This window comes from Mixophyes fleayi, chromosome 8, assembly GCF_038048845.1.
Source record: "Mixophyes fleayi isolate aMixFle1 chromosome 8, aMixFle1.hap1, whole genome shotgun sequence".
In the NCBI taxonomy this organism is placed as follows: domain Eukaryota; kingdom Metazoa; phylum Chordata; class Amphibia; order Anura; family Limnodynastidae; genus Mixophyes; species Mixophyes fleayi.
Genome location: NC_134409.1, coordinates 57,609,860 through 57,637,605, shown reverse-complemented (window position 1 = coordinate 57,637,605; position 27,746 = coordinate 57,609,860). Strand labels below are relative to the sequence as shown.

The 27,746-nt window shown below is 40.7% G+C and overlaps 1 protein-coding gene across 2 annotated transcripts in view; it reads right to left on the bottom strand.

The window, feature by feature from the left end:
- Window positions 1-23,134, bottom strand: part of CLCC1 (chloride channel CLIC like 1) — an 81,219-nt gene extending 58,085 nt beyond the window's left edge. The window contains exons 1-4 of one of the 2 annotated variants that reach the window (XM_075182604.1): window positions 22,685-23,134; window positions 12,098-12,238; window positions 6,059-6,169; window positions 5,148-5,258 (exon numbers count right to left, since the gene is read on the bottom strand). In XM_075182604.1, the coding sequence (XP_075038705.1) occupies window positions 5,148-5,258; window positions 6,059-6,169; window positions 12,098-12,238; window positions 22,685-22,741 (420 nt within the window). In that variant the 5' untranslated portion in view covers window positions 22,742-23,134. The remainder of the gene's footprint in view (window positions 1-5,147; window positions 5,259-6,058; window positions 6,170-12,097; window positions 12,239-22,684) is intronic. The other variant, XM_075182603.1, reaches the window with a different exon arrangement.
- Window positions 23,135-27,746: the final 4,612 nt, after the last annotated feature.

Below are 27,746 nucleotides of genomic sequence, written 5' to 3'. Positions count from 1 at the left end.
AAATTTGCTGGTCTGGTGGATGAGATGGGTTTGTTGGATGTGTGGCATCTGAAGCATCTGACAGAAGTTTGTTTCTCCTGTTTTTCTACTTCTTATTATGTTTTTTCCCGAATTTACTTGGGATTTATCTCTAAGAGGTTATTGCCGGCTGCTGTGGATGTTGCATATCTATCTGAGGGATCTCGGACCATTCTCAACTATTAACTCTGAAATTGAATGCTCATCGGGGGGCAAATATTTTGGGAGCTAAACCCCTTTTTGTTGACTTTATTGGAGGATAATATCACATTGGAGTCCCAGTGGGAGGGTTATTTTGCCACAAATGTACATACAGCTGCCCCACCTCTTATTTGGGATTCCTTTAAGGCCGGTGGGGAGTTTGACTGGGGCCGTACACCTGTCAAACCGTAACGCAGGTGTCCTAAGTCAAGCTCAGGGAAGACAGAAACCTAAAGTGGAGAAGAAGGGCATCTCTGATTACTAGTATTAACTGATTTAAAAAGGAATCCAGATTGCGGGGGGATAAGCTGGAAAAGGAGGTCTCACGGTTGGAGGAAGTCTATCTCTTTTCTCGTATGGCAACTGATAGGCAGGCCTGGCTGGTGGTGCAGCAGGAGTGGTCAGACTACCTACTAGACAAATCAAGATGTAAGCTGCTGTTTGCTAGGCACACTCAATACTTTGAGGCAGGCAAGTGTGGTAGATTCCTGGCATATATGGCTAGATCAGAAAGGACGGCGACTGTAGTGGCAGGGATCACGGATACCTTGGGTGTTGTGCACACTGGGGAGATTAATGAGGTTTTTTTATACTTATTTTAAAGATGCGTATGCATCTAAGGTTGAATATTCTGATTTAGACTCATACCTGGCGACTGTTTCCTTGCCTGAACCGAGTGTGGCTGGTAGGGAGAGTTTGGATTTGCCGATCACTGATGAGGAGATAGCTGCTGCGATCTCTTCCTTTCCAAATGGCAAGGCTCCAGGTGTGGATGGGGTCCCTATAGAGTTCTATAAGAAGCATATGGGATTCTTTATACCTCGCTTGCAAGAACTATTTACGAGCCTTAGAGATTTGGGCTCTGTGTCCCCGTCCATGTAGGAAGCTCTTATAGTTCTTATTCCTAAAACGGGGAATGATCCCCTGTTCCCGGACTCATACAGACCTATATCCCTGTTGACAACAGATATTAAAATATTGTTGAAAATTTTGGCGTCGCGTCTAGGTCAGGTGATCAGCGAGATTGTGCATTCTGATCAAACTGGTTTTATGCCGGGAAAATCTATGGCTATAAGTTTGCATAGAAATTTTTGCCATCTGCAGCTGCCCCACCCGGTGGAGGAAGAGGCGGTAGTGGTTTCGTTAGATGTTGCTAGGGCCTTTGATTCCGTAGAGTGGAGGTACCTGTGGGCGGTATTATTGAAATTCGGATTTGGGACAGTTTTTGTCCAATGAGTGCGACTGTTGTATTCTTGCCCTACAGCCAGAGTCTGTGTAAATGGCTTTGTGTTTCGCCAGTTTGTCCTAGGCAGAGGCACAAGACAGGGTTGCCCCCAGTCTCCCACCCTGTTTGCCTTGGCAATAGAACCGCTGACTTGTGCTATCAGAGTACAGTCGGATATCAGTGGTCTGACGGTGTGCTGCAGGACAGACACAATTGCCCTTTATGTAAATGATATGTTACTTCAAAAATTTAGAAAACCCTACGGCTTTCTAAATTTAGTGGGGGCCAATTGGTCCTATGTCCCCAAGTGTGGGAGTGAAGGGGGGGGGACTTTTGGCACATGCTTTGGAAATGCCCATTGGTGTCCTCCTTCTGGGGGAGGTGGGTGCCTGTATAATTCGACTGGGAGTGGGAGTATCCGCCATCACACCAAGACTATGCATATTTGGTCTGGGCCTGAACAAAAATTCTCATAAGCTTATTAGACTACTCATTACTACTATACTTATGTTGGCAAAGGTGGTCATTGCAAGGAAGTGGATGACTCCGGAGGGTCCGGTCTTGAAAGACTGGATTGATCTTGTTAATGACACAGTAGGCCAAGAGCGATTCATGTACACTAGCAGAAATGTGCTTGATAAGTATGAGAAGATCTGGTATAGGTGGAGAACACCCCCTTAGGTTACAGAGGGGTTGAGAGAGGTGGACCACTCTTAGGAGTATTATGTCTGGGACAAGCACCCAACCACTATTACTATTATTATTTCAATACCTCATTTTTTTTCTCCTGTATGTGAGCAAATCGTACAGGCTGCTTATATTTACTGATGTATGATGTTTTTGACAATGTATATATGACCTTATGACACTGCTATTACCCCTGCGTGGGTTTAGTTTATTGTTATAGCTCAGTGTTCTGGGCTCTTATGTTAAGGAAAAAATAAAAAAATCATAATATTTTTTCTGATTGGAAAAAACAAAAAAAAACAAAAACCTGTTTGCTCAGCTCCTAAAATGAAAAAATAAACTAATCCTTGCAAGAAGAGCAGCTGCAGAGTGCCTGAGGTCCTACTCCTCTGGCACTCAAAACATACTGAGGTTTGCACGGGGTTGCAGAGTGGATATAGCCCAGTGTTGGCTAACCTGTGACACTCCAGGTGTTGTGAAACTACACGTCCCAGCATACCCTTCCAGCAATAAGCTGCTATATATGGACAAAGCATGCTGGGACTTGTAGTTTCACAACATCTGGAGTGTCACAGGTTAGCCAACACTGATATAGCCTGTTGGCAGGAAGTTAACTATTTGAGTGCCTACTCCAAGTTCCCTCATACAGCCCCATGGTAAGCAGGGTCCCCCAGGTGGAGGTAAGAGAAATAGAGAATTATAGTTACTGTTAATTCCTTTTGCTCAAAATACTCCACTGCCTTAATTTTATATTATATAGTACATAGTAAATATAATTGGCCCTAGATTGTTTGAAGAGATCTGTTCACTTAAAAAAACATATACATATATCTGAGTAGCGGCAGCGGACATGATGGCCCACACATGTGCACCAATGTCAGGGATTTATAGAGCTCTGCCAAAAAAAAAGTAAGTTAGGCAAGAAGAATGACGGGATACTGGCAGTTGCAGTGTGGCAGTTGGTCCCTGTCAGAGGTGAAACCTGTGAGTCTGTCAGGGAAGATCCCTGTCAGCAGAAAAAGCTCTGTGAGTCTCTGAAGAAAATGAGCCCAAGAGGAAACATCAGGAGGGACAGAAGAGTATCAGCTCTGACAGGAGGTAGAGCCCTGTCAGACTTGTCAACCCTGTCCTGTGAGAGAAACTGCTGAAATTTCCTGTGTGAGGTCTAAGGAGAAAACTGAATCTAAATGGATAAGTAACCCCTGTTTATTATTTGACGGGACTGAGTATTGAGAATCTTATTAGGTAGATAGGGACTTGGTGGGAAGACCCAAAGATAGTTTATCACAGTCCTGCAAAGGGGTGTGCAAATTATCAGGGGGGGTGATAGGGAAAGACAGTTAGGATCAGAGACTGAGATATACTGTGAAAATCTGCACTAAACAACAAAATTTACCTCAGACAAGTGACATTTGTTACAGTGAAGTACAGGAGAGTGGTAGCTCACTGCAGGACTGAGTCTGTGTAATAGGAAGAGACAAAGAGGAAAGTTTGTACATGCCTAACTTCTTCACTTCATATTCCGCCAGGATAAAGACAGACTAGAGATTTTGCTTATTAGAAAAGTGAGGGATACTATAGATTGCCATTAAAAGAGATTTATGTTTGACAAAGCTAAATGCATATATTGATGTATAACTTGTTAAGTTAGTGGATATGTGTTGAGTTTAGAATGCACTATTGCTAGACAGGATTACAGTTGGAGAATAATTGCAAGTAAGCATTTAAGGTAGAGGTACCTCTTGGCTAGGGTAAGAAAGGTCTAGTTATTGCATTGTATTCTTGTACATTCACTATATTTCATCGGTTTTAAAGGGATACTTTTAAAATACCGTTTATATAAGAGATATTCTATTTTGGTATATATAAAGTCTAATTAGACATGAAAATCACTTGAGAGCACGCACCCAATCAATAAAAGACCTATTTGCCTATTGTTGTCTTTTTCTGTGTGTGCCTGTGGTTTTGCTAGTAGGGGCGGAGGATTCCTTGGTCTCTCTCTGGTGTTGCTGGTCAAGAACACTACTCAACGAAGAGCCTACTGCATTTAGACTAAGGTGGAGGCACTGCGATAACTGAAAATAGAAGTAAAGGAAGCACCACAGGTCACAATACACTTTAGATAGACACCCAGCTGATCTACAGGAAAGGGGGTGCTACATCTGATTTGCAAGCCAGGCAGGGATTAGACCCAGAGCTGAAAGTACTTAATCTTTATGGGCATGAAGCAAGGTTGCATCCTTTCTTAATTTCCTTACTCAAGCCTTTGCTTAGGATATACTCTTGCATCCAGATACTTTGGTCTATGTTTCAGACCATTAGTAAAAGATTAATCTTCACACGGATGATATTCTTTGCAAGGTTGTCAGTTTATATGTCCCAATATCCTATACTCCCTTCTTAAAGTAAATTGCCATCTTGGTGTTCACCAAAATAAGACTGGTTATACAAGGCCAATTTTCACAGGTGCTCTTGAAACTTGGAAAGTAATGAGAGGTATGATGCAGTTACCAAACATCTAAGCAATCAAAATGACTCTCCTAAAATCTTTCTTGATTTCCTATCTATAGGAGTCACTAAAAAGTGTATACTTTAGCTGCAGCGGATGATTGTTAAATTCGGTCAAAGAAATTCCACGGGACTGCCTGAAAGGTACTTTTTGGACCTCAGTTAAGGGGGTGGAAGTTGGTTTACCGCAATTTTATTTTTATCACTTAGCCAACTAGCCCCGCTGTTGAAGTGTCCAGTCAGTCATTCACTCTCTAACTGGGTCTGTTTGAATGTCCCTAATTAAATTCCTTGCAGGCCGTATTGTGGATCCAGAGGTAATATAACAACAAAATTATTTTCTACTATTCAATATTTTTTATGTATTCAGACACTGATGCAATTTAATAATCAGATTGTGATAGAAAATCAAGAAAAAACATTTAAAAAAAAATCATAGACTATTATGCAAATATAACAAGAACATTAAGTATGCTCTATATAATAAGAACATTTCTTTTGTACTTACAAACCCAACACGTTCAGCCTCATTTAGAATCTTGTGCAGGTAGCGCTTGAAAACCGGGTCACTGTTGCTCGGAGGCAATTTCAAGTCCTTGGTATTTCTGCAATCCTCAATCTCAAAGGTAACAGAGGAATAGATATTTTTAAATTTACATTCAGTGCAAGTTCTTAACTTATTACAGCAACCAGTAGGACTTATTTAATAACAAAGTCCATGGTCAATAAGACATTTGTTTCATTATCCAATTAGCACTAGATTGACCAAAGCACAACTAAAGCAAACATGTTGATATATTTAAGAAAAAGGTGAACTGCCCTGACTAACATACCACTATAAAGACCACTATTTACCTCCAAATAACTGAGCTTACTTGGATTCATTATAATCTCATTAACACCCAGGAACAAAGATTAGCAAATGGTTCTAGAGATATCTATTTGGGATAGCCTAAGGTACCACTTTGGGATAGCTACTGCATATCCATGCATTTCCTTCACTGTCAGGACAACCCTGCTGACAGGAAATTCAAGAGATGTTTATGTTCATTGGATGCCGACATATTGTTGAGAAGGTAGGGCCAATAACTTTAGTCAACAACTTAGGTTGGGTATGAAGGAAAATTCATGAAGAAAATGCGTCTACAAAAACGTAGACAATATAAGCACAATATTTCAATCAAGCAATTTCTTAGAACATTTTACTTAAATAAAATATAAGTAATGTGAATGAGCACATCATACACTTTAGAAAACCTATGTATAGAACTGTATATTACCAATTTACTATTTACAAATGCCCCTTTCTTGAAGTTGCAACATACATGTTTAACTTTTTGGATTTTTAAAAAAAAAAATTAATGTCTTTGTTCAAACTTATGGATTTCAACCTCTTTCCTCACATTATAAGATTCTTACCTCCTGTTTTAAATTTTCCACGCTCATCTTACACTCCATATTTTCTGACAGACAGGTACTCTCCGTTTTCTCTTCAGTGATCTCTTTTAATGCAACTTCTTCAGAGGTGTACTGAAAACAGAATTCAACATTCAAGGTTTCATTTTAAACACACCTACATGCAGAATTAAACTCCAAGTTTTACATATAAATAACAACTGTCCAAACTACTGGAATGGTGCTTTTTCCAAGTATGGCAGATACTCCGATTCGAGTATATAACTAGAATTGAACACGACTGCCCAAACATTTTCTGCAGCACTTGGTCAGCCTGCACTACACGTTTACACGGCTTTCTAATACCCTTATACTTAAGAAACCCTCACATCTTGGGTCCCCTCCATATCTCCCTTACTTACAAACCCCACTAGCCACCCAATTTACAGTCAAGTCCATAAATATTGGGACATCGGCACAATTTTCATATTTTGGGCTCTATACACCACCACAATGGATTTGAAATGAAACAAACACGATGTGCTTTAACTGCAGACTTTCAGCTTTAATTTCAGGGTATTTACATCCATATCAGGTGAACGGTGTAGGAATTACAACGGTTTCTATATGTGCCTCTCACTTTTTAAGGGACCAAAAGTAATGGGACAAACTAAACAATCCTACATCAAACTTTATGATGTAAATCCTACATCCAAATACTTTGTTGCAAATCCTTTGCAGTCAATTACAGCCTGAAGTCTAGAACGCATAGACATCACCAGACGCTGGGTTTCATCCCTGGTGATGCTCTGCCAGGCCTCTACTGCAAATGTCTTCAGTTCCTTCATGTTCTTGGTGCATATTCCCTTCAGTTTTGTCTTCATCAAGTGAAATGCATGCTCAAAAGGATTCAGGTCAGATGATTGACTTGGCCATTGCATAACATTCCACTTGTTAGCTTTAAAAAACTCTTTGGTTGCTTTTGCAGTATGCTTCGGGTCACTGTCCATCTGCACTGTGAAGCGCCGTCCAATGAGTTCTGAAGCATTTGACTGAATATGAGCAGACAATGTTGCCCAAAACACTTCATAATTCATCCTGCTGCTTTTGTCAGCAATCACATCATCAATAAATACAAGGGAACCAGTTCCAATGGCAGCCATACATGCCCACACCATGACACTACCACCACCATGCTTCACTGATGAGGTGGTATGTTTTGGATCATGAGCAGTTCCTTTCCTTCTCCATACTCTTCTCTTCCCATCACTCTGGTACAAGTTGATCTTTGTCTAATCTGTCCATAGAATGTTGTTCCAGAACTGTAATGGCTTTTTTTAGAAGTTGTTTGCCAAACTCTAATCTGGTCTTCCTGTTTTTGTGGCTCACAAATGGTTTACATCTTGTGGTGAACCCTCTATATTCACTATTGTGAAGTCTTCTCTTGATTGTTGACTTTGACACATACAGACCTACCTCTTGGAGAGTGTTCTTGATTTGGCCAACTGTTGTGAAGGGGTTTTTCTTCACCAGGGAAAAAATTATTCTATCATCGACCACAGTTGTTTTCCGTGGTCTTCCGGGTCTTTTGGTGTTGCCGAGCTCTCCGATGCGTTCTTTCTTTTTAAGAATGTTCCAAACAGTTTTTTTTGGCCACACCTAATGTTTTTCTATCTTTCTGATGGGTTTGTTTTGATTTTTCAGCCTAATGATGGCTTGCTTCACTGATAGTGACAGCTCTTTGGATCTCATATTGAGAGCCGACAGCAACAGATTCCAAATGCAAATGTCACACCTAGAATCAACTTCAGACCTTTTACCTGCTTAATTGATGATGAAATAATGAGGGAATAGCCCACACATGTGCATGAAATAGCTTTTGAGTCGATTGTCCCATTACTTTTGGTCCCTTAAAAAGTGGGAGGCACATATAGAAACCGTTGTAATTCCTACACCGTTCACCTGATTTGGATGTAAATACCCTCAAATTAAAGCTGAACGTCTGAAAGTTGTTTCATTTCACATCCATTGTGGTGGTGTATAAAGCCCAAAATATGAGAATTGTGTCGATGTCCCAATATTTATGGATTGTGTATGCCCCTAACTTCTCCATTAGTGTACGCGAGTGTAAGATCAGACATTTATAACAAATGCTTTAGTACATGTGTGATCTTAATAATGGCTAACTTGGCTATATTCCATGGAAATTATGTAATATTTGCATTGTATGGTGTTGCTCAAATGTCACCCCTACTTTTTTATGTATAGTATCATGATTAATGAAAGAATGAAGTGATTAAAATATGGCAATCAAATGTGTGAGTGACATATTATTTACAAAAAGAATCTGTAAAGTAACCCAATCCTGTCTGAGAATATATTCTATAAATACATAATTTGATAGTAGATCTGAGTCAGTTACCAATTTAAAAAGTACAATAAAAACACCTCTCTCCTAGTAGCACACACTCTATAACATAATCTTCTCATACCCACATCGTTTTTGTAATTAATCTACTTTTATATATAGTTTAGAGACAACTTTCACAATTATTTTCTCCATTAAATATTGCTCGTCTCCAATTGCCACTCATCAATTAACTCAAATGTGCAATAAGCTAAGCTGTTATAACTATGGCCTGAACTGGGGTTATTACATTACATTATAGTTACAGAAATCTGAAGTAAAATGCAATTGTGTGCACTCAGCTTTACTCCTAAAATAGAGTTATCTGCATTCTCAATAAACTAATTAGAAACACTGTATCAAATGCTCTTATTGGAAAGTACCAAGATGTTACTCATACTACTCCCCACAAAGGTCCATCTTTCTATAATCATCTATTCTGCGGAGCTATGCAACCAGAGAGATACTAATCCTAATCCAATATTGGTCTAACTAATTTTATATTTCAGACCACCTCTACATTAATCGCGGCAGACCTGCCTCCAAGAAGATTGCTCCTTTTACATAAATGAGAAGATAAATTTGAAAATTGTCACTAAATTCTGTATACAAAGTAGATTAGTATGTGAATTTTATGGGTATGAGAAGACTATGTTATAGAGAGTGTGTATCTAGAGGAGGATAGATATTTTTCAATTCAATTAACTATTCAACATGTTCAGAAGTACACCATATTTGACAGTTAATATCCTTTGTTCTTTGGATATAGTTAGTGGCTACTTTTTAAAAATATTAACTACTATTAGTTAAGTAATTAGTGGTGTTACATAGGTGCTTTAAATCTTAGCATATTTTTTATTTTTTTTTTAGCAAAAAAAACAAAAATACAGCCTTGGTAAGCAAAGAAGACGTTACATGCACCGTCTGCTAAGCTGAATAAATCTTAGTCACTATCATATCACCATGGCAGCACTGAGCACTCATGAATACTGTTATTCTAGCAAAAAAGCACTAACGCCTGTTAACACCACATTATATTATACAAAATTATTATAATTAAAAGAAACAAATACTGTAAATATGCTATTGTGGCGAACCTAGGAGTTAACTTTCCATACAACTGATGTACCACATTTCCAATTTTAACGGACTGTTGCAAGATACCTTTTATCTCTTTAGTGTTCCCCATTTGCCTGTTGTTCAAGAAGAGGCAAGTACCTTGCATGTTTTAAATTAAGCCTGCCAGGAACCTTTAGAAACCACTGTTTTCCATATTTGAATTTACAGTTTATGTATGCTGCGTCTAAACGGTGATTTCTGCATGCACAGTAACAATATCTCAGAAAGAGCTGTAGCCAACCTTGGGAGACTGTTCCTGTAAAGACTGATCGGAGAGCAGCCTGCTCCATAGGTGCTCTAAGCTCCTGCAACAGCCAATAAAGGGACTTTGCATACAGAGTACCGGCTAACACCCACAGGAAGTGCCATGGAGTCTGGATCTCACAAAAAGACAGCAAGGTGTTAATTCAACTAACTTCATCAGCAGTGATTAGGCTCCTTTGTTGAGACTTTGTAGAGTCAGCCCTGGCAGGGGGTCCAGAAGTGAGATGGGCAACGCCTCAGTCACTTTCCTGGCTACCCATTTTGAAACTGTTATCGCTGGACTGGAGAGATAACTCCATCCGTGCACAAAGAAACCCCAAGCGTGAAAACCAGAGCCAGGACCAGAGACCAGAAGAAAGACCCTGTGATTAAGCTACAGCAAAGGACTGTGAGGACCATCAATTGTCATCCTACCCTGCAGGTCTTGTGGGGGGTGTATCGGGGTGACATTGAAAAAGAGCTGCTGCCTTGCCGGCAGTAAGACGGCGAGAACCCTTATTACCACAGTACAGTGCCCGAGACAGATACCAAAGGGATTGGCTATAGAGACTGGTAACTGTAGTATTGTGTTCCCCAGTTTATTATGCTACAGTGCTTTACAGCGTGACCGCTTAAACTGTTCTTTAAAAGTGCTGTGGCGCGGTTGGTGTATTTTATGTTAAATAATACTTCTTTATTCAGGTGTTTACCAGTGAGTGAAAATACTTTCCCACGTCAACGGTACTGGAGGTGGGTGGTAGGATGAAATGTAGCGCAGTGCGCTGACTTGGTGCAGGGGAGTCTCTGCCAATTAACTCCGGGTACATTCTCTGCCAGTTGGTGCAGGAGAATAACCTGTGGGCTTCATGGTATTGTTAAGGTAACCTGAAAATAGGATACTGTGGCTACGTCCCCATCCCTACACATAATGAGGTGAAATTTTTAACTAGACCAACACTGCCCCACAATGCCTTGCAAATGTAAAACTGTAAGTATATGCAAAAAAACACTCACCTGGCAGTCTAGTGGAGTCAGGAAGACCCTAACGGTGTTAGATTGATGCCCCTCTAGTCTCAAGCCTGGTGAACATCACCGCTGGAGGCCCTCTCCCTATCACCGCAAGAGATCTAATGAAACGTAAAGGAGCATTGAAGTCCCAGAAGACCTGGTACCACACTGGAGAGGACAGAGAGGATACACTGGCCCCCTGGCAGCTGGCTGCAAATGGACACACAAACCTACCCCTATATGCTGGCCCGCATATACAGGTAGCTCTCTAAGAGCACCCAGTGCAAAGATAGAAAGACAGAAGGAATTTGTTTTAGTCATCAATAAACCAATTTATCCAAAGCCAATGCTGGACATAGACATGATGTGGTCAAGCTAAACCCACCAGGAGGTAGAGTACTTAGAATTAAAATTCCTCTTCTGCTATGTTTATTTCCCTAACAGAGTCAATCTGCATGCAGAAATCAGTAATGAAGTTACAAAGGCCTCAAACCTAAGGCAGGCTTGATCAAATGACACCGAGGCCTGGAACGGAGCTCTGCTCCCTCCATCATAATGGTAGCCAAGGTAAACCACATGTTGTTCTGACGCAAATGCTGGAGTATGCACAACTCTACTACAGAAGTGCCATTGGGGAGCAAGGGACTAGATCAGAGGTGCTCCAACCCAGTCTTCAAAAGCTACCAACATATCATGTTTTCAGGATTTATGTCTCTAAAAACAAATAGGATAACAGATTAACCAACTTGTGCATAATTAAAGAAAACTTGAAAACATGAACTGTTGGTAGATCTTGAGGATGGAGTTTAGGAGATCTCTGGACTAGATCATAGCATGTTTCTGCACCCAAGCACTGGTAAGTATACTGTAAAAGTTTAGGAAAATCTACCAGACACTAAAGTAAGCAATGAGAGAAGGCAAGTGCTGGTTCTACACTGCAAGGGGTGTAACACAGAATGCTGCCAGGTTCAAATATAAAGGAGAAAAAAAAAAAAAAAAAAAAGTACAGCTAGGTGGTGGGTACCGCCCTCCAGCATTTCAGAATAACATTTAGAACAGTTAGAAGGGGTTGTGGAAATCTAATACCTCATAAACTGCCCTAATCTCCGTCTATGCTAAACCAAATGCTGTACATAAAAGGCATACTTGCCTACTTTTGGTAAGTTGTATCCAGGAGAGAGGCGTGTCTAGAGGGCGGGGCGCAGCCAAACTCGTCATTTTGGTCCTGCCCCCCGCAACAAATATGCTTAAAACGAAAACTTCTATACAAGGGTTTAATCCCATACCTGTGGCCGGTTCTTCATTCTGCCAGTAGCTGCATCGTAATTTAACATGTCTGTCGGATCAATCCAGTCATCATCCTGGTACTCCCCATAACATGGTAACAGGCAGAATGATAGAAGTAAGAGTATATGCATTTTACAGTCCTGAAAGAAAACAAAACAGAACACTTTCTTAATCATGGGGGTTCTTGCGTACAGTTGTGTTTTCTTTTCAAGACTTCAGACAAATTATGTTCAAGGTGTTCTTAACACCATAGAAGGTACTTTTAAAGCTGTCCTACTAACGGCTTTCTAAGAATATTTTTGGTACAACAGTACATTTTGTACCTTTGTAACGTGAAGCCGTTTCTCCAGGATGTTCTACTATAACTCAGCTTCCTCAAATTCATAGACCTCCTAAGTGGTCACATGATGACAGAGGAGCATTATCCTTGGTGTAGAAAGTGATCTTCTAGGCAGACTGTAGCTACTGTAGCCTTTATCTTGATGACCGAGAGATATCTGGGACACTGACTGTGGTAAACAGTACAACATAATAATACAATATCCTCACTCTTGTACACCTAACATCTTTAGCAAACTGCCTTTTGTTGGCACTGTGGCAAGAGGGAAGCCTAGATAATGCATAATATTCTGGAATGGTCCCTGTTTCACAGCATATTGAATGGAAGTAATATTATTGAGAAAATCACTGGTACAAGAGTGCCTGCTAGACCTGGTATTCCATCACAATGGCTAAATTAAAATACACCTGGTCAATGTGGCCAGAAGTATGATTCCTCTTATCAGAGAGAAGAGGGGTGGAAACAAAAAAAAAACCACATAGCTCATCAAGCATTGTATTACTAGACTTAACAATATTATGATAATGGTGGACCTTACAATTTCCCTCAGAGGGATCTCAGCAAAGCTAGTTACTATATGGTTTCCTTGGATGGAATTTAAAGAATCCGGTGAATGCAAAGAACTCCTGGCTAATTCATAAACTATTGGAGGTGAACTGACCCTACAGTGCCTCGTATTCTAGAGTGCAGAACATCCTCTAAAAAGGACTTAAGGTGGCATGGACTGGAGAATTGCAGCCAACCTCTATACGTTCCTCTCATTTGTTATCACCAGACAATAAATACTAAAGGGCCATATAATTTAAGAGAGGGAATTCCCCTCTATAAAATGATTTTATGGAAGCCAGATCTGTGCCTCTCTCCCCATCCCTGGACTTCATAAGGGGCAATTTATTAGCAGTACTCCTCAAGTGCTTGGAAATCATGTCTGTATGGTATTATCTTCAAAGAGCAGCAATTGTTTACTGTGTTGTTCTTTTTGTTTTGTTTATTTTGAGTTACCAGTACTTCAAATAAACTGCATACCTGCAGAAGTGCCTAACAAAATCAGGAACGCCTACATAAATGCATTGATCTTCAATCCATCCTGATCATTTAACTGTATGAAATTTCATTTTTTGTACAACTTGTGCATAGTTCAGAATAAATTTTTCCCTTATTACAACAGTAAAGAATGACAATGTCGACTTGTAATCCTTTGCAAAACCTACTAATTTACACTTATGCTGCATACCTTGTTGTACATGAACCTTAATGTATTTTTCAGAGAGATATTGTTATGCTTGAAATCTGAACGCAGTTGCAAAACAACTTCCATAATGTAGAACCCCATTACAGTGGAGAGTTGTTTCGAAATTGTAGGGATTGATATTGAATTAAAAACAGAACTCAGGCGCTAAAGAAACGTAGCACAATTCTCACTAAAAATAGTAATAACAATATAGACCAAATAAAAAGGTAAAAAAAATGGCAGGCAAAAAGGGTATTGCGGTCTCTCAAATTTGTGAAATGCAAGGAAAAAAATAAGGAAAGAAATGACCTCAAATAGCGATATACCAAAGTTACAATAAAGTTGGACAGAATCCAGCATGTAAAAGCAAAAAGCATTTATTCATATTTCCATATCATTAAAAATATAAAATTAAAAATACTCTCACTGGCAACAACTTTGTAGACAATTTCAATTAAACCCGCGTGCCTCGACACATCTTCCATTATTACATAACCCCGAATTTCAGGACTGCATGGCTTCCTATCCTTTCACAATGTGGGAAAAACTGGGAATCTCTACAATCCGTCCACTGATTGATAAGGCAACTCGTAAACCCATGTCCCATGACCAGGCCTCTTCTGTATTTCCCCCCCCCCCCCCTTCGATCTCACAATTTGGCCTATTTTCAATGCCAACATTATATTAAAACTGTTTTAAATAAGTTCTCCCCGAAAGATTGGGATAACCCGCTAGACCCAATTCTGGCTAAACCGGTTCCGCTACACCAAGCTATTTCACAACATTATTCTATTCTACATCATTGGTTTGATTATGATAATTCTAAGTTGGGTATCGCCAAATTGCAGGAATGTTTTCCTTCTATGACCCCAGATCTCCATTTAAAAGCTTTGGCAAAGCAGATACGCCTTATCCCAGCTATGACTTATACAGAGATGTTTATAAAAAAAAAAAATTCATAGAGCTCATCTCTCTCCATCTAGGCATTTCCAAATTGGCTTGGACAGTCATCTGTGTCCAAAATGTGGAGCTTATCAGGCAGATCTGTCACATTGTTTTTGGGAGTGCCCTCCTATTAGACGTTTCTGGGTTCAGATCTGGAGATACTCACTTGCTCATTTAATAAATTACGTTCCTTTGTCCCCAGAGTGGGCTGTCTTTGGAATATTGCCTTCAGAGATCAAGGTGGATAAAGGTTGTAGAAAATTATTGCTTGCTATATCGGCGGCAGCAAGAAAGAGCATCCTGCAGGTCTGGGTCCAGAAAGAACCGCCCACGTTCTTACTTTTTCATCAAAAACTCTACCATATTTTTCATATGGATTGGATTGAAACTTCACTACAGAAAGAGAGTAGGGTTGAATATGTTTTCAACACTTGGGAGAGCTTAATAGGTTTATTGCCGCAAGACGTACGTATACAAGTGTGGAGGAGCTTTCACAACACAGAATGGTACAAGTTACGAATGTGTGCTGGTGATCCTCCGATTGAACAAACTTCATCCGATTAGTCAGTAATCGTCAGAGGGTGCTGGCCTGTGTCCTTTTGCTCATGCAAGTATTTATCTGTTCTTCAAAAAAAAATAAGCATTCTTTGTACATGCTATTTGGACAAGCAATTCGTGTGTAACATTTATCTAAGTGTCCTAACACCTGTAAACATTTTGTGTGATACTTTGCTCAATGTAACCAATGTGCTTTATGTTAATGTCTACCTCACAAATAAAAAAATGTTAAAAATGCTTTGGTATAAGACTATTTTCAGAGGTCTCAATTATTGAGCATATTGAATCTACTTATCGAGACGGGGATAGGTTCAACTGACTTGGTTATCAAGAACATACCCTTAATACTTTGAGCCCTTGTGGACTCACTGAAAATTTTGAATTGAATGCCATCATTTCCTAATTTGCATATTATCATTTATTCTGGAATGTTCAGAAAATAACATTTATTAGAAATAATTTTGATGTGTTTGATCAATGTGTATTTATATTTATATTATTTTTTTAGGGGTTTGAGTGATTTTAAAAAGACCCTTTTGGTGTGTATAAGTCATATAATACTGGTGGCTTGTGTGAATATTATATTGCCGACAGCACCTACCTACTAAACAAGTCTTTTTACAGCGGCTTAGGACATAGAGCTTTTTCATTCATTGCACGTTGCATACGAAGCAGCGGTCTCTAAATAGAAATAAACTGCTGAAAAAACACTCACCACGTGGAGCGTGGCAATTGTTAGCATCATATCATTGCCCACAGTCCTCACCACTTGACTGAGATTTGGAGAATAAAGTGTGAAAGTTTTGTCCTATCCACAGCGTAAACAATGTGTCTTTTCCAGTCGATGTTTGGAAGGTAATGTACGTTTCCTGCAAGTATACACCCACATCATCTTTGATTCTTTCTTGACTGGTTTATACTATCACCTATCATCTGTGTGTCTGTGTTCACTAGCTCCCGATAGAGATACATTTCAAGTTTAATTTAATTGACAACGGAGTGCTACAGTTAGCTAATGGGTGTCTCTTTTTGCAATGTAGAACATTTTCCTATTATCTACTAATAGAAGCTTAGTGAGAATCTCACTTTCACCATCAATTGTTCTCCATTCTCGTCATTCAGGTCGTACTGATTTTTTTCACGTGGCATACTTCATTACATCAAGCGGTGTCATTTTTAGTTTTCAACTAAGACCAAGAGGCAGACCACTCTTATACTTTCATTCATTAAGAGTCATATGTCAGCATGCTGTGGATAATTTTACTTATATCAATTTAGCAGGTATATGTTGTTTCTGCTCATAATTTCAGCAATTACTGATTTATTTATTTTTATATACCGGTATGTCATTTTGTTACAAGGTACCAATAAATTTGCTTTTTCAATTTATATGTTGCAAGTATAATGTTTATGCTGTTGGCGAGTCTCAACAATGTTTTTCATTAATTTTTTTCTTGTGTGAATTAATATGGAATGCACATACCCTTTGTACACCAAGGGGACTGGCTGGATCCACCATCTAGGTCACCAAGATGCCGATTAAATTTTTAATCTATATATATTTTTTAAACTATGTGCCATGAAGAGTTTAATAAAAAACAAATGTATTTTTCCCCTAGCAGCTTACCCCATAGTGGGACTAACTGGTGAAGGTAATAAAAAAAAAAATAAAAAAAAAAAATAGGAGATGATCAGGGGTGAATATCTAATATGAAAATATTGGATCACTCCCTTTCACAGAGATGCATGAGCGTATCAACAGAAAAAATAGAGAGAGAGTCAGATGTCTTTTCCAGATCATTTGATTACTAGAGTGCAAGGTCCAACAGCACATACACTATGTTGCTGGAAATTATTCCAATTACGGTGGAGGTCCAAGCTATTTTGAACCCAGCACAATGGACACTCCTCCCAATTCTGATGTAAAGATGTACAGGCAGTTGCAATAGTTTTATTGCTTTTTTTCAGTTATAATTTTTTTTTTATAAAAATATTTGGTCATTTTTTATTGTGGAAATCATTACAAATGTTTTGCAGTTTCAAAATGCTTCTTTATTTGAAACACACGGTATTGTGTACACAACCATATTTACAATGAAACAATGGGTTTAAATTTAAATTTGTTTATAGAAATAGGCTGCACCAAAGTGAAGTTCAATTTTTCACAGGTGTGACTTGAGACAATAAAACAAAAAGTTTGCAAATACTACTCAATCTGTCTTAACAATCATTCCCCATGCCGTCTATGTGTCTAGCATTTCTGTGATGTTGGCAGCAATAATGTTCCGAATGACTTCAGCACTGTTAGGTTGCTCTCCCTCATTCAGGCTATATTCCACTCTGGAAGAAACTGCTCTTTTGTATTTCACATATATTATGTAAAACGCAACAAGAAGCAACTACATTTGTCATTAGGTTATGTCAATGTCATTCCTCTTTAACAAACAACGCCAACGTCCTTTTAGTTGTTCAAATGCATTTTCAACCACCATCTGGGCAGAGCTGACGGTATGGGTGAAGCGCTTCTGTTCAGGTGAAAGTTGTTGATGCTGGGTGTATCCTTTATCAGCCATCGCCTCAATGGACAGGCAGCATCGCCAATTATGTGCACTGGGATCTCAACTCCATGGACCATCTTGGATTTCGCTCTGGAGAAAAGTTAGCCATCATGTTGCTACTCTTCAATTTGGTAGATCTGCATTTGAAAGCATTCTGTGCATGACCAGGCCAGCCAATATAAACATCTGTAAAACTGAAAAGAATATCTTTTAGTATACAAATGTAACGGTAGAGGAGATACATTGTGTATTATCCATTTTTTAACCGAAACAAGAAGAATATATAATAGTTACCTGAAATTGGAATCAACTACAGTCTGTAGAATAATTTAATGCCAGCCTTTTCTGTTGTAGTAGTCTGCCGGGTTGTCTCTGGGGGCGGTAATTGGGATGTGTGTCCCATCTATGGCTCCAGCACACTGTCGATACCACCGCTGCTTGAAACCCTTTATGGTGTCATCTAGGCGCTGTCTATGTGGCATGCAGATGAAACGGTGGTACAGGGTTTTCAACAATGCTGCTATCACTTTGTGCACCGAACATGAAATAGTGCAGCATTCTCCCAGGGTTACAAACCACCACAACACAATGGCTAGTCTCCTACTTGTTTTTTGTATTTTGTTTTGATAGAGCTGGGGTGCTGAGTTCTAACAAATAGTTAAATGTTGCACATGACGTGTGAAAACGTGTGCCATACTCTGCTCATCATCAAAACCTTCCACAGCAGACCAGAAAGCTTGTCCCCGAGGTCGTTCTCTGACCCACATTCTCCAGTTTGTCACATTGCTGAATTTTAATACGCTGCCAATTGTGGTCAACATAAAGGCTCTCCTCCTGTGTAAGTATTGGCGTTGAGTTTTAGCCCTCTCAGTCAAAAATTCTGACCTTGTCCTGTGGAAATAACACTGGGCCAGATTACAGACTGTGAAGAGCTACATTAAACTGTCATTTGCATCCATAAACAGAAGGAATCCACAATAATATAGGAACTCCATACTGCACAGTAGCTGCTGATATCTCTCGTCGGCCATGGTTACAGCAATGCAATCATTGTCCACTTTTTATGACTCATTATCATTTATGACTCATCTTTTTATAACTCATTTTATGGCCTGCTATGTCATCCATATGAGTCTCTGCTTCCCATTTTAATGACTCAATTTGATAATACACCGCAAAAAATAAAAAGTAACAGTTTTACGTCCAGGGCGATGGTCATATGCAACAAAACAGGAAAAGAGGACAAACACAGTGTAATTCCGTATAAATGAATAAAACTGCTCGTAAGTAAAAATGTATAAACTCACATTTAATATAGAACATCAAACTAATAAAAACAATGTTTGTCCTCTTTTCCTGTTTTGTTGCATATGACCATCGCCCTGGACGCTCATGAGAGCTTCCTATCAATCTGTCCCACAATAGAAGATATATTGAAAAATCTCTCATAAATTCCATATATAGAGGTGGCAGGTCGGAGAGTCACATTGAGATCATATATATATATATATATATATATATATATATATATATATATATATATATATATAATCGGTTTAGAGAACAAGGAACGGAGGAACTGACTGATTATACACGGCTTTCTGCAGGAATATAACATTGGAAAAGACTTCCGTTATATGGACTAGATAAGTCCGATTTTCTTTTCATATCATATCACTTGGTTTATTTTTATATTCTAGATTAAATATTTATTTCTGTTGAAAGGAAGCGCTAAATTATCCCTCTATTTTTTGAGATCATTGATAATACACCGGTCCAGTGTGAAAGGCGGCGACCCGGGATATACTCGGGTCCAAAGTGCGGTGTATGGGTTTCAACACGGGTTGAAGCTGTGTTCATTATCCCGTGTCTGACCAAGGATTTTGGTATGAAAGGGGTATTCGTAACTTATTACCCTTAAAACTTTATTAGATATTTTGTACACTATTACTGGTTTATCAACACTGCATGATAAGCTGTCACACTGAGCAGAAGGAGACACAGGGAGAGACCTAATGTTTAGGTCGCCAAGGGTTAGTTAGGTTAACAGCCTTAGGTAGCAGCACAGTGGCCTGGTGGTTAGCACTTCTGCCTCACAGCACTGGGGTCATGAGTTTGATTCCCGACCATGGCCTTATCTGTGTGGAGTTTGTATGTTCTCTCTGTAAGCTCCAATGTGGCAGGGACTGATGTGAATGAGTTCTCTGTACAGCGCTGCGGAATTAGTGGCGCTATATAAATAAATGATGATGATGATGATTAGGTGCAGTAACAAAATGTGCAAAATTTTATTATTATACTTTTAACTCAATGCAGTGCATAACTCCCTTAGTAGAAAACTATGCTATAGAACAGGTCTTCTAAACATTTCTCAAGTCGCAACACATCTGCTAACACAGCGGTTTTGTAATAATCATCGCTGTGGCAAGAGCAGGGTGACAGACATCATACTAAAGGAAGTACTGACACTTATTGTCACAAGGGCATTCAGCCAATTGAGGGACCCCAAGAATTTACACTAACTGTTCACTTAAGATTGTGCAGGACTTCCTCCGCTAGCGGTGGGCCATGCTGTCCAGGACATGCTGATCAGTCGAGAACAGCACTTGGTGGAGGCTAAGGAAAAGCCCAGATAGTTCTCACTAGGGATTATGGCTCTTGTTGGACTGATTGTTGATCATGCCAGCAACTATGACCATGGAAGTCTTCATGGACTCTGCACTTTGAGTGTCTGCCCAAAGCAGGTAGAGGAGTGAAAGATTGTGGTTCATCAGCCAGGACAGCGCTACCAAGGAACGGTGACTACAAACCTACCTTACAACCCTACGTAAAAGGAGCTATAAAGGTGAACCCAATGATATCTGTTCATTTAACGGTGTTATAATCTTGTGCATTGTTCTTTGCAATAATATACATTACTTTACTCACTAACTGTCTATGTAATTCCATACCCACTTAGGGGTTCTGGGGGCGCCAGTTTGACGCATAAGGCTGCTTTCAGGCAAACTAGTCAGCGGGCAGGATGAAAGAGCTGAACATTAGAATGATTTGCACACAATCCCCAACTTTTTTCCCCCCAAGCATATTTCACCTATCGCACAGAGATTCTTATGACACATACAGGGTAGCAATAGGACACAAATGTGTCCAGACCACACAGGGTAGCAATAGGACACAAATGTGTCCAGACACAAGAAGCACTACCATACCGTACTCACATGTAAGTTGCATCTATTAAATACAAAAAAGCAAATAACTTTGTATCAACGTAAACTATAGTTAGAAAATGTGATAGATATTCCCCCAGGACTAGTGGTCTAACAGTTCAGGTTTTCAGGATCTCTTATATGCTTAATCAATTAGATGATGAATAGCTATAGTATAAAGCTGACCCACCTGAAAAAATAATTCTGTATAATAATTCTGGCACAATTCCTTCAACTTGTGGGGAAAAAAAACAATGTCAAACAATGTAATACTGTAAAACACACAGCGGTCTTTGGGACAATGTTTAGAGTATGCTAGACTTTTTTTTCAGGTTTCCCTGTCATCAACCTTCTCCAGCTCTAAACTGAAAAAAGAATAACATTATGGGTAATAGTGAAATCTAGTCATATATTATTCCAACATAATGGAGATCACGAGACAAGACAAATCAGTCTCTCACACTGTCCACATAACAAATCAGTCTCTCACACTGCCCACGTCCTCCCTGAGCTGGGAGCTGAAATCCAGTGAGTAAATTACCGTATTAACAGTATTTACGCGCAGGATTACCGTATTAACGGTAATATTCTTTGAGCGCAGGATTTTCGGCGATCCCGCCGTCAATTGAATACCCCCCTAAACTTCAGGATTTTGATGTTAACTTTGCAACACCTGGGGGTAAATGTATCAAAGTTCGGTTTCTTCATCTCGCGGGAGATCGGCGTCTTTGCAGCTAAAATTTAAAGGGGCGATGGCTTGTAAAGGCAAGTTTGCCTTTACAAGCCATCGCCCCTTTAAATTTTAGCTGCAAAGACGCCGATCTCCCGCGAGATGAAGAAACCGGACTTTGATACATTTACCCCCTGGTGTTCTTAGGCTGATGTCCCACTTACGTTTTAGATGCAGCAGCAAGCATTTCATATCACTAAATCCTACGGGATATGCTGTTTGTTTGTACACTAGTGGTTTCCAAAGCTTTTAAGGGGGCCTATTTATCAACATCCGAAGAGATTACTTCATTAATTAGTAACAAAGCTCATCGTTTGCAAATCAGTCCCCATAGGTCACTATGGGGACTACTACTATGCTCTATTTATCAAGCTCTACAATTCAGAGCATGACCCCAACAGCTAAGTCAGATATGGCGTTAGTACATGGGGAGAACATCGCAGGAGAGGGATCTTCGGATCCCTCCCCGGCAAACTCCATGCTCTCCCCATCGCAAAATTCTGCCTGGCCATAGGAACCTGTAAGTAAAGTGATCAGAATTACAATCACTTTACTATAAACTATTTGCCATGACCGCAAATCCGTTAATAAATAGGCAAGTTATATTATTTCTAATTAATGCAATAAGAAAGGTCAATGAACCGTGAGAAAAATACGATGGGTCATAAATAGACCTCTACGGCTGGTGTCACATCTGCATTTTGGAAACCGCATTCAGTTTTTAGATTTTTCACCTAGCAGCACAGGTAAAAGTGGGCTGGTATATACTTGTATGCCATAATGCCACTTCTCCTACTGCCTTCAATGAAACACTATCAAAGGTCAGTAGACACTGAAATACGTTTAAAACGTCTCTAACCTGTCACAAAAAAGCTTTAACAACAATTTTCATTAAGTAATGTTTGCTGTAACAGATATAACGCTCATGTTTCCTGAGCGTTTATAAGCAGCAGCAGTAAGCAACGTGACACCGGTAAAACAACAGTATAAATATTAACAAATGAATATAATATCCCACCTGTGCAAAGAGTCCGCGCTTTGCAGGAAACAGAGCATGGAACTCCAGCAGTGACATCTCGCTGCTTACATGTAACAGTCAGAACTCAATCAAATAACACTTCCTGAAAACACACAGCGGCGTCATTCACAGGCCTGCAAGGAATTGTTGTTCAGTATCTGTACTAGAAAACTACATATCCCAGCAAGCAACGGGGCAAAATTATTTATTCCTGTGCAGTATAAAAATCTGCAAGGATTAAATGCTGCGCTGCATTCCTGCTCGTTTACATTATAGTGTAATAAGAAGTTTATATGAAGAAGATGTCACCGTATCGCTTGGCTGCAAGCAAGTAACCAAACTACCTGCTTGCTGTCTCTTTCCCAATAATCCCCCACCCAAATGTCTGTAACTCCCACGGTGTAAAAAGATCCCAGCTCTAATGACGTTGTTTAAATACAGTGATTTCATTTCAAAATAAAAGGCCGGCGTGGGCGATTTTTATCCAATACTTATTGTACTTTTTTTTTAACTGAATGTAGTTTCAATTATTAACATCACGCCATGTGAATAGTAGCTTATCATTTAAATTAACGTTGGTCTTCTAGTCTGCAGTATTGTGAGTATATTTCCTAACCAGTCACTCATAAGAGAGGCACATTTAAAATTGGAGGGAACGTTTATGTGTGGAAAAAATTGCATTAATTTATGATGACCATAGGTCTGTCCTGTGACATTTCACAAAAAAGTAGTGCATAAGAATAGAGGTATCTGCTTAGGTTAGTATCACCCAGTACCGTAACTAGACAGTTTAGTGCCCTGGGCGAGACAGGGCACCGGTGCCCCCCCCCCCCATCTAAGTGGGAGTGACATTGGCCAAGTGGGTGCAGTCAACCTAATGTGGGGGTGTGGCTAGCACTTTACTGAAAGAATTCTGTTACACATATTTGCAAATGCATGTGTGTGTGTGTATATATATATGTATATATATATATATATATATATATATATATATATATATATATATACACACACACACACACAGTGGTGGGATTCAAATAAATTAACAACCGGTTCTCGGCCAGGGCACTAAAATGTCTACTTACGGCACTGTAGGTCTATACATCAGAGCAGTGCCGTAACTAGACATTTTAGTGCCCTGGGCGAGACAGGGGACCGGCGCCCCCCATCTAAGTGGGAGTGACATTTGCCAAGTGGGTGTGGCCAACCTAATGTGGGGGTGTGGTTAGCACTTTACTAAATGAATTCTTTTGTATTGCTGTGTAGTTGGTAGCCTCAAAAATACAGGTGTAACCTATACAAATTTCTCTCACTATAGGGAAGAAATATAAGAGCCCTTGGCTACACCTGTATTTTTTGCAATAGACACTATGTGGAGGAAAATAGAAATCATAGATTATGAATATGAAAATGACAAATTTTCTATTTCCTGTACTTTACACGACATACACTATATAAATTTGGATTTTTAAATACATATAAACCCAGTGCTGGAAGTGGGCTGCAGGATGACAAGTAGGAGGAATAAGGGAGAAGATGGTGCAAGGGGGTAGATGAGAGGGACAGGGGAGAAGGTGGGCCTGGGGACAAGGTGGCACAGAGGGTGTAGTAGATGAGAGGGCCTGGGGACAAGGTGGCACAGAGGGGGGTAGTAGATGAGAGGGCCTGGGGACAAGGTGGCACAGAGGGGGTAGTAGATGAGAGGGGGTAGTAGATGAGAAGGCCTGGGGACAAGGTGGCACAGAGGGTGTAGTAGATGAGAGGGCCTGGGGACAAGGTGGCACAGAGGGGGGTAGTAGATGAGAGGGCCTGGGGACAAGGTGGCACAGAGGGGGTAGTAGATGAGAGGGTGTAGTAGATGAGAGGGCCTGGGGACAAGGTGGCACAGAGGGGGGTAGTAGATGAGAAGGCCTGGGGACAAGGTGGCACAGAGGGGGTAGTAGATGAGAGGGCCTGGGGACAAGGTGGCACATGGGGGGGAGTAGATGAGAGGAACTGGGGAGAAGGTGGCACAGGGGGGTAGATGAGAGGGACTGTGGAGAAGGTGGGACAGGTGAGTAGATGAGAGGGACTGAGGAGAAAGTGGGACAGGGGGGTAGATGAGAGGGACTGGGGAGAAGGTGGCACAGGGGGGTAGATGAGAGGGACTGTGGAGAAGGTGGGACAGGGGGGTAGATGAGAGGGACTGGGGAGAAGGTGGCACAGGGGGGTAGATGAGAGGGACTGTGGAGAAGGTGGGACAGGGGGGTAGATGAGAGGGACTGGGGAGAAGGTGGCACAAGGGGGTAGATGAGAGGGACTGGGGAGAAGGTGGCACAGGTGGGGTAGATGAGAGGGACAGGGGAGAATACATAAATGCAAAATACCAAAAAATACAATACCAAAAAATAATCATTATACATTTTCATGTCCCCTGCCCCCATAGCTTTTGCTTCCCCACTACACTCCCTCAGTTTTTGCTCCTGGATGGAGCACCCTATTTCCTATTTTTTTTTTTTTTAAATATAAATTTTAATTACAATATAACATTTACTTACCTATTTTTCTTCCCTCCTGGATGGTCAGCATAGCAGTCAGCAGTAGATGCAGGGTACTCACTCTCTCTGCTCAGCAATGGCCGCTCCTCACTTTCTTTTCAGAGGGGGGGTGGAGCGGAGCACAGCATCCTGGAAGGGGAGGGGGCGGGTCCTGACAAATAACTTTATACACACTGTCTGAGAGACAGTGTGATCATTCTTTGACCAGCCACCACACTAGCCCCTCCCCCGACTCGCGGCACCCGACCCCCCTCCCCCGACTCGCGGCAATCGACCCCCCCTCCCCCGACTCGCGGCACCCCCCACCTGCATGAGTCGCGGGCGGGGGGGTCGGGCGGGGGCCCCAATATTTTTTTATTTTATTTTTTTTATATATTTTTTTTTTACTTTGTGCCATAGAGGGGAAGGTAGCGGGCGGTTGCTGCGCCCCCTCGGGCTTGCGCTCGGGGCGACGGCACCGCCCGCACCACCCTAGTTACGGCTCTGCATCAGAGACATTGCTGGCTGTATGAGGGACCCTTGTAATAAAGAAAAGGGGCCTAAACCCAGATGGATTGTTAAGATAAAACAGCAAAGGACACAGGCGCTCTCACTGGATAAATGTAATGCAGCACCTCATATATAATAAAATCAGATAAAACAGTAAGAGTGCGCAAACAAGCAAAAGTAAAAGGATAGGTAAAAGGTATCACGTGTCATTGCAACATTTCTTCTCCCCTCTTCTACTATTTATTATTCTTTAGCCTTTTCCTTTCGCAATGGAACGCATGTTTGCGTTCCAGATGCCGAATTTCCTGTCAGTGGAACGCACATACGTTCCACTGCGAAAGGAAAAGGCTAAATGTACAGAGGCAGGTAGCGACCGGCTGCTGCGCCCCCTTGGGCTTGCGCCCTTGGCGACGGCACCACACGCACCTGCCTAGTTACGGCTCTGGTATCGCCAACTGACATAACTTACTCTTGCTAACTAGTAGCTGTTTTAGAATGTGAAGGAAACAAGGAGACATGATCCACATAGTATTGACATTATCTGAGTAATTTAATTGTATGGTGTTGGGGGTGTAGATTACAGGTGCCCGGATCTAGCTGAGAGAAGGGTGGTAGCTAATGCTGGACTGCTTGTTGTTATTTTTTAGCATAAGTTTCTGAGTTTCACAAAAGCTTTCCATGAACTCGCTTCAAATGGCGTAACATGGATGAGGTTCCTAGGTGGTTAAGGTCCATACCTCTACCGACTGTGGCTTTACAATGCTACAAATGTCTAGACAACTGTTGTCAGAATTTGGGTAAAAATGATTCCACACATAAGAGGTGGATTTTTTGGTCTTACGCCCAGGCATGACAATGGCCTTCTTCTTATCACTGGCAAGAAATTCTGCAGTCTTTGTTTGAAAGTGTATGAAAATAATATTGTGACTTGTGAGGTGGTCACAATTGACTGCAAATTACTTGAAATTAGTGTTATTGAGGTTAATAATATTGTAGGGGGAAAAAAAGCAAAATTATTATTATTATTAATTTGTATTTATAGGGCGCTACAAGGTGTCTGTAGCGCCGTACAGGGACACACAATATCACAGTGTGAGGTGAGAAAGCACGGTACAATTAACAATAAGCACAGTAACTCAGGAAGCTCAAAACACAGCTAGAGTGGGGCAGGGGGGAGGGGGAAAGGAAAGATTAGCATACGCCTGAGCCTAAGAGGGAGGGCGCGGATGACAGGAAGAGTCCCAGAGGGGTGAAGAGAAAAGCGAGAGGGGTCGGAGGGCAGAAGGTCCTCGAGGAGGAGGGCTAAGTTGCTGGAGAGCAGTTAGAAGTGGTGGAAACAGGAGGAGAGATGGCCCTGCTCAAAGGAGCGTACAATCTAAGGGGAGGGGTAGGCAGACAGAGAGACACAAGGGTGAGTGGCAGAGAAGGGGGGAACGGAGGCTGAATCAGGGAAGGGGGGGAGGTAGAAGAAAAAATGTGATTTTAGCAACAAAAATATAGGGATTTTAGAAAAAAATAGGGATCCAAAACTAAAACACGCAAAGGCGGTTTTGCTAAAACCAAAACACAAAGTTAATCCAGATCCAAAACCAGAACACGGGGGTCAGTGAACATCTCTAATTATAATAGGACTCTGTTGGGCTCCAAGAGCTGGGTGGCAACTAAAAACAGTCAGGTGGAGCACCCGGAAATAGATGCTGAGGAGAACACTGCCCATGTATCGTGCAATGCAATGCAGTGGTTGCAGGGCCTACAAGGTAAATCTGGGAAATGACCCCTCACAGTTAGTGACGGTTATAGAGTTTCTGGTACCATCACACCTGGCATGCAGAGGATAATAAAAGATAATAGATTCAATCAAAACAAGTGTCGTTCAGCGTTCTTTCACCCACATCTAGACGTCAGAAGTTGGTCGGGCATCAAGCTGGGCATAATACAGCTTGTAGCAGAGGTACGTAATTTCCAGCATAAACCTCCAGAGCTCAACAAATTTAAAGACCTATTTGACTGCAACAAAACAGGAAAACTCCCAGTCT